Source organism: Dysidea avara, chromosome 2, assembly GCF_963678975.1.
Source record: "Dysidea avara chromosome 2, odDysAvar1.4, whole genome shotgun sequence".
Taxonomy (NCBI): domain Eukaryota; kingdom Metazoa; phylum Porifera; class Demospongiae; order Dictyoceratida; family Dysideidae; genus Dysidea; species Dysidea avara.
In genome coordinates, this window is record NC_089273.1 from 4,326,974 (window position 1) to 4,335,526 (window position 8,553).

Sequence of the window (8,553 nt, forward strand, 5' to 3'; positions counted from 1 at the left end):
CCCCCCCTTTTTTCCCATTGTCTTTTCCATCTTGAGGCTTGCTCAGGGTGTGACAGTGCAGGGTTTCTATTAGGAACATTGTGGCATGTGGAAATTCTTGTGGCTTCAGAGAATGTTAGAATCCCCAAGCATTCCTACCTCCAAGCCTTTGTAGTAAAACATGCTGTATACATCATGTAAAATTGTTGAAAAGGGGCCTATTTGAGAATTAATAGGAGAATCCATGGAACCCTGCACACCTACCAAAACAACCACCATCTGTTGATGGTGGCAACCCGCTCACAACAGGGTAAGACCTGCTGACCGGGTTAAACTGACAAGCAACATTAAACACTGATTTACACTCATGTACACCGGTTTACAGTCATGTACACCCATGTACACTGCTGTACACCCATCTACACTGCTGTACACCCATGTACACTGAAGTACACTGCTGTACACCCATGTACACTGAAGTACACCCATGTACACTGAAGTACACCCATGTACACTGAAGTACACCCATGTACACTGAAGTACACCCATGTACACTGAAGTACACCCATGTACACTGAAGTACACCCATGTACACTGAAGTACACCACTGTACACTGCTGTACACCCATGTACACTGAAGTACACCCATGTACACTGAAGTACACCACTGTACACTGCTGTACACCCATGTACACTGCTGTACACCCATGTACACTGCTGTACACCCATGTACACTGCTGTACACCCATGTACACTGAAGTACACTGCTGTACACCCATGTACACTGAAGTACACCTCTGTACACCCATGTACACTGAAGTACACCCATGTACACTGCTGTACACCGCTGTACACCCATGTACACTGCTGTACACCCATGTACACTGAAGTACACTGCTGTACACCCACGTACACTGAAGTACACCGCTGTACACTCATGTACACCGCTGTACACTCATGTACACCGCTGTACACCCATGTACACTGAAGTACACCCATGTACACCACTGTACACCCATGTACACTGCTGTACACCCATGTACACTACTGTACACTGAAGTACACTGCTGTACACCCATGTACACTGAAGTACACCGATGTACACCACTGTACACCCATGTACACTGAAGTACACCCATGTACACTACTGTACACTGAAGTACACTGCTGTACACCCATGTACACTGAAGTACACCGATGTACACCACTGTACACCCATGTACACTGAAGTACACCAATGTACACTGCTGTACACCCATGTACACCACTGTACACTGAAGTACACCCATGTACATCACTGTACACCGCTGTACACCCACGTACACTGAAGTACACCAATGTACACTGCTGTACACCCATGTACACTGAAGTACTCCCATGCACACCACTGTATACCGTTGTACACCACTGTACACCCATGTACACTGCTGTACACCCAAGTACACCGCTGTACACCCATGTACACTGAAGTACACCCATGTACACTGAAGTACACCAATGTACACTGCTGTACACCCATGTACACTACTGTACACTGAAGTACACTGCTGTACACCCATGTACACTGAAGTACACCCATGTACACCACTGTACACCCATGTACATCACTGTACACCCATGTACACCACTGTACACCCATGTACACCGCTGTACACCCATGTACACTGAAGTACACCAATGTACACTGAAGTACACCCATGTACACTGCTGTACACCCATGTACACTACTGTACACTGAAGTACACTGCTGTACACCCATGTACACTGAAGTACACCCATGTACACCCATGTACATCACTGTACACCCATGTACACCACTGTACACCCATGTACACCGCTGTACACCCATGTACACTGAAGTACACCAATGTACACTGCTGTACACCCTTGTACACTGAAGTACCCCCATGTACACCACTGTATACCATTGTACACCACTGTACACCCATGTACACTGCTGTACACCCACGTACACTGAAGTACACCGCTGTACACCCATGTACACTGAAGTACACCCATGTACACTGAAGTACCCCCATGTACACCACTGTACACCCATGTACACTGCTGTACACCCATGTACACTGCTGTACACCCACGTACACTGAAGTACACCGCTGTACACCCATGTACACTGAAGTACGCACATGTACACTGCTGTACACCCATGTACACTGAAGTACACCCATGTACACCCATGTACACTGAAGTACACTGAAGTACACCGATGTACACTGATGTACACTGCTGTACACCAATGTACACTGAAGTACACCCATGTACACTGAAGTACACCGCTGTACACTGCGGTACACCCATGTACACCACTGTACACTGTTGTACACCACTGTACACTGCTGTACACCCATGTACACTGCTGTATACCGATGTACACTGAAGTACACTGCTGTACACCCACACTGATGTACACATTTCTATACCTAGGTACACCCATGTACAACAGTGAACTGTAAAACAGACTCCTCTTTACCGTGTCAAATGCATACCACAACCCTTTATGTGTACACCTGTACACCAGTGTACTGTACCACTATCATGAAATTTTGGTCTTATTTCAAGCCTTATCTCTCTCTTCTAATACTATAACTAATCAGTTGTTTCAAGCAGTGTTTTAGCACACTGATGCATACATGGTTGTAATACATACAGCTTACTGATGCATACATAGTTGTAATACATACAGCTTTTAGGAAGTTATATACAACATTGTGGTTTTGTCAGCAGATAAATTCTGGTCTTGTAAAAACATAAAATCTCATTGGCAAAAGCTGTATAGTAACAACCAATTCCAGTTCCAATACTGGTTCCAGTACTTGATAAAATTTCTTTCTAGTTCTAGTTCTGAGGAAAGTAAAATCACATACTAAATACATGGTAAGTGGTGATTGTACCCTGGTGGGTGTGTGCACTGCTTGAATATGCCGAGTGCACACTGCCCCGGGGTGTTTTCACACCAATCAGCATGTTAACTGGAATTGTTTTAGTTCCAGTACTAAGAACTGGAACAACACTAGTATGTATATGTGGTTTAGAAAGCAACATAAAATATTCATGTTATTTTATACATAGCTTCAGAGGTACAGACTGTTCAGACTTATGGACCACCCCTAGTCACAAGGGGTTCGGATATCTGAGGTTCCACTGTATGTATTTTCAGGCTGTAAGACTGGTTTCAGTCACAATTAAGTATGGGGTAAGTTATTTAACAACCATAATAATATTATAAGGTGAGGATAATTATACAAGCTTAGATACCATTCACAAAGTCAATATTTTCAGAAACATAGCATAACTGTGTTGATATTAATCAATTCCCTTCCTGTATTGTATAGTACTGTATGTTATCATCTCTAACTCTTCAGCGATATTAAGTTTTAAGAAAACTACTCTACTATACAACAATGGCTACTAAATTATGTGCTACTACAAGTTGTAGTTAATATGTAATGTATGAGCAAGGGAAAAAGAGACACCTAATAAAGCAAATAAAGCAAAAAAATGTTTAAATGTTAATAGTATGTAATGTAATGTTTATCAATGTGTCCAATCCATCATAGTTCTTGTTTCTGATCACGATCTTTGTGTTTTCCAGAATTCTTCTGTTTGCGTTTTCTATCTTGACGTGAACCTAGTCAAGTACCAACAAGCAAGGTATTATGTGCTCTACATGTTATTGTAATTTAATATGCCTGTATAGTAAATTATGTGTTGTGTTAAAATTGTGCAGTGTACAGTTTGTACAGAAGAATTAAATTATCGAATACATTATGTAAACTGAATGTGTGAAACCCTTAATTTGTGACCAGTCTGCAAAAAGGGGAGTTATTGTTTTTTTCCATCAATGAAATGCTTCAAAGAAGTATTGTAAATTGTTAGGATCTTTTCAATATGATAGCTAGCACACAAGCACAAAGCACATAATTCCACAACAGCAATATTATATCAGGACACTCAGACATACGTACCTGGTATACACTCAACCTCACTACCACTCCAGTTAGCATCACTCTGACAGGTCCTAGTATCACTGCCAGTCAACTCATAACCATCATCACATGAGAAGTTACACATATCTTCATACTGATGACCAGTACACTCCATCTTTCCATTATCAGGAACTTTCAGTTGATAGCACAGTACTACAAGTAACACAGAACTTATTACAAGGAAAATTTTTATGTGCTTCAGTGCATGTCCAAGAAAGCCTTCATGCTAAAAGATTCTGTGTCTCTGTTATGGTACAGTATGCACATTCGAATACACCCTGAATCATCAGCTGGATCCAATTAGGAAAATTGTTTAGTCCTTCCTGTGTCAATCTTGTGACTAATGACTAGTGACGCAATGATATATAAGAGATTGTGCCAACTATCAAATTATCAGACATTATTATTGAAATTTATAATGGCTGATACCGATAACTGATTTGATGTTTGTTATTACCAACATGTCTCATGCATTTTGTAAAATTACCATATTTATACTTTATTTTTGTCTTACAGTATTTTTATGAAAACACTGGCATCAAGGTGAATCAGCTAGATAATCAGCTAATAATGATATTACCATACTGATATTGCTCAAATTTGGCTATAAGCTGATGTCAGCACTACAGTAGCTGTGATGGTTTAATACTCACCTCTCTCACAAGTTGGTTCACTTCCACTCCAGCTGCCATCACTCTGGCATTCTCTAGTAATACTGCTACCAGTCACAACAAACCCTTCATTACACACATAGATACAAGTATCTCCTTCAGTAGGAACCCCATCATCACCTAGTGAACACTCAACCCTTCCATCATTAATGTCATCCAGTGGTTGGCACAGTGGTAAAACTATATGAGTATTGAATTATATGCACATGTCATTCCTGCATGTGTATATTTCTGTTACACCCTAGCTATAAGTCATTAAGTCTATAAGGCCTTGAAATTAGGTTACTTCTAAGGCTGCAGCACATGTTGCTGTCATACCTTCAGTGCTGGTCACTGAAAAGTGTTAATAATCATGCTGTAGTTTTACAATTAAATACAAAACTATAATTGTACAGGTAATTGATTACTATCATAGCACAATTTACTATTGCTTATCTGGATTTTTAACATTTAGTGGTCATTGTTGTGTTTATTCTTAAGTGATCACTAATGACCTAACTTTAACTGAAATCAGCAGATGTTGTTGCATCATTTTGATTCAAGGCTAATTACATCTCCTACAGTTTTTAGCATAGATTAGGAACCCATCCCAACTACAAGGCTCTTTATGTGGTTTTAGAAACCGTGGCAAGGATAAGGTTTCTAAAATAATCCAAGGGTGTAGCTCCTAACCAGCTTATAGCATGGTTTGGTATTAACTGGGCTATATGTGACCCAGTCTGGGAAAACCGGGCTTATCGCCTATTTAAAAGTATCGGGAAACGCCGGTTTTAAGTATTTAGTGTGTTGTAGCTCGCCAATGGTTGAAGCTATGTGTACCAAATTTTCACACGTTTTACACCAATTCCTTACCTTCCAGACTGAGAGCATCCACTGTGCAAGTAGCCAACAGCTAAGTTTCCCGCCATTTTAGATAGTTTTAAACCGAGGTTGACTGTATCAGGCGAGCTGCAAAATGGGTGGGAGGCGAGGGCCCTGGAAGGTGGGCAAGATAGTATCAAAACTATTATTGAAAAGGAAGGTGTAGGGATGAAATAGGCCAAGTTTTGGGCCATTGAGGTTTCAAAATTGGCTAAAATGAAAGGAAAGCAGAGGTACTCATTCAACACCACAGAGCTGTACACTCAGTCACATACGGTCATCCCCAGGCTGACCAGAGCTCCATTAAAGCCCCAAGCTGCATGTACAGATTGCCACTGGGCTTGAGAAAAGCAGCCAGCAAAACCAGACCACCCAAGTCTAGCTGATTTTTACGGGGGAATTAATTTTTATTGTGGAATTAGACAGTTTATTCATGTAGCTTCGTGTCCTGGATGAAAAATCAAATCTGCTGACATGGACGATAAGACTGTTTTTCTCAGACTGGGTCACATATTTTAGTACATTTTCGCTAAATACTATACAGTGAATGTGCTTGAAATCTGAATAAATTATCAGGAGGTTTCTTTGTGATGTTAGAGACCTTATTATGCTTTTCAAACATGACTATTACACTATTGCTGACACACTTTGTGTACATTATGTATTTGTCTACTCTCAGTGCAAACAAAGAATTACAACATATACCATACCTTGTACCACTCTGAATTGTCCACTGTGTCCATATCCACCATACTGTTCCCCAGTACCAAATGACATTACAGTCATCTTAGCAACCGGGTTATCATGTGTGATGGTGTATGGACCAGATTTGATGGAAATTTGTAGACCATATGCTTCAACAACATTATCAGCTGCAATTGGTCTCCAGTTGCCAGTATTTAGTGTATGGGTCTCTCCTCCTTGTGTTAAATGGATCATGTCAGGTTGATAATACTCATCTAGTACTATAAGGTTGATGTAGTGATAATATTCTTTAGAAGAATCCTTGGGATTGAGAGTAGAACTGTCTAAATTATTACTAAATTGATTTGTCCCAAGTACTGTTGCCATCATTGGCATTCCGATAAAATTTGGTTGATTATACACAATAGCTCCCATCTCAGCAACAAGAACTGGCTTGTCTGAATGGACTGCACAATATGCAGTCTCTAATGATTCCAAAAATTTTTCAACACTTTTACCCTCATTGATATTGTGTGACTCTTTGATTCCATTACAGTGTATGTCAACATTAGTGCCATCTTCTGCTGCCAGTATTTTAATAATCACATTGAATCCAGTAGATGCAAAATAGTACAATTTGTCCCAATATGCAGTTGGTGGAATCTGTTCAGCTAAATAGCCTCGTACTGGCCAACCTTCAATGTCACCATTCTGATGACCACTAAACACAGATACTAGTTTGTCAGTTACAATTTTAGTTCCACTCAAATCTTCTTTTGCTGCAATGTACACAGTTTGTAATCTGATGATTGCAAAGGAATACATTTTGCCAGGAACAAGGTTGTCAACATTGTCACCAATCTTGACCTGAACACCCTGTGTAGCTGTCAACTCCAACATGGTGTTGTCTTCTGTGCCCACCACTAAAATAGTGTTGTAGTAGTCATAACTGGACACTTGTGAGGTGGAGATGCTGTAATAAGTGTATTTGTCAGTATTCAAGTTAGCAACTGGTAAAAGGGTGAAAGTGTCAGTATTGTTTCCATTAATACTTTGGCCAATCACAGTCACCGCATCACTGGTGACAGTAAGGTGAATTCCTTTAGCCTGGTCATCAATCGATGTCACTTCAGCTTCACTGGGTATATCCACTATCTTCTGTTCATTGGCTGATATAGTACCAGTCTGGGCATAGTCTATCCCTGGAGCAACCATCGTAAATGATACTGATTCAGTGTCAGTGTTTAATAGAATCAGCTTCAGATCAGAATCACCATCATCAGTATTACTGAAGAATCCAAAGTAGTGAACTGAGCTTTCTGAAAATACGGTGCTGATGGTTATAAAGCAATAAGTATTTAATTTATCTAATTGGGTGCATAGCTGCAAAAGGCTGCTGAAATCCTGTTAAGCAATAGTCAGAGACTTATTAACCCTAAGATTTAGTGCTGAGATTACAGAAATTATCCTACCCATGGTGGGGTAGTTTAGTCCACAGATAACTTGCAGTCTATTTAACAAGTACCTCAGAAGCCACATGATCTGAGATTTCCTCTGCACTAAACCACTACTTGCACAACATGTATTATTGTGTTTCATTTAGGGTTACATGTATGGCCATATTGCTTATGATTACAAACATGTATGTTCCGTTTTATTTTCCTATTAAATTCTATTACATATTATCAAATTCTACTGCAGGAGCTCTTTTATTATTATTTCATAATTCACAAAGTTTTGTGTACTGTCTACATCTGCAATGCACACAAATAGTTTAGTTACCATTATCTTGTCCTTTGTCTTTACTATCACTCTGTCCAGTACTCTGTTGTAAACTGCTCCTCAGGAGACACAGCAACAAGACTACGCCAACTGCTCTGATCATCATAGATATATACTAGATACTATTGGCTACTGTTGAGTTCACTGCAAGTGACTACTCTTTTATAGGAAATAGACACACCCATTAACCATCATCAATATCCTGTTTGAAACTTCCTGTGGTGTCATATTACATCACATTTTAATGGAATGTGGTTGTAGTGATGATGCATGAAAAGTGTGATTTTATTAATTTTTCTGTTAATACCATTCAGTCAAACCAGTAATTATAAACTTAATAATTAGAGATGAGAGTAAAAATTAATTACAATTTTATAGTCATTCTAGTACTTACAGTATAAGGCCAGGCGAAGTTGATCGCTGGTTTCCCGATTCCGCCCTCATGCCTTTATAGAAGTGCCACAAAATTTTTGTTATAATGGCTATTCCACCGCATGGATTTTCAATTGGTTTAGCCAGCAGAAACATTGTAAACTACAAACAGCTTTGTATATAATAAACCAATGATC

General features: G+C 39.7%; 1 protein-coding gene across 1 annotated transcript; it reads right to left on the bottom strand.

Moving 5' to 3' along the window:
- Positions 1–3,302: 3,302 nt before the first annotated feature.
- On the bottom strand, positions 3,303–8,129 carry LOC136246463 (uncharacterized). Its single transcript, XM_066037938.1, has 5 exons — positions 7,985–8,129; positions 6,229–7,521; positions 4,640–4,837; positions 3,966–4,139; positions 3,303–3,628 (listed from the first exon to the last, which is right to left on the bottom strand). The coding sequence occupies exons 1-5, from the start codon at positions 8,088–8,090 to the stop codon at positions 3,552–3,554; spliced, it is 1,848 nt and encodes a 615-aa protein (XP_065894010.1). The 5' UTR covers positions 8,091–8,129; the 3' UTR covers positions 3,303–3,551.
- Positions 8,130–8,553: the final 424 nt, after the last annotated feature.

Excerpts from the sequence above, each read along its gene's own strand:
- LOC136246463 (XM_066037938.1), bottom strand. The coding sequence starts at position 8,090 with ATGATGATCAGAGCAGTTGGCGTAGTCTTGTTGCTGTGTCTCCTGAGG. Across the intron at positions 4,838-6,228 it reads ACAATTCAGAGTGGTACAAG|TTTTACCACTGTGCCAACCA; the intron begins GTATGGTATATG and ends ATACTCATATAG. Across the intron at positions 3,629-3,965 it reads TGAGGTTGAGTGTATACCAG|GTTCACGTCAAGATAGAAAA; the intron begins GTACGTATGTCT and ends GTACTTGACTAG.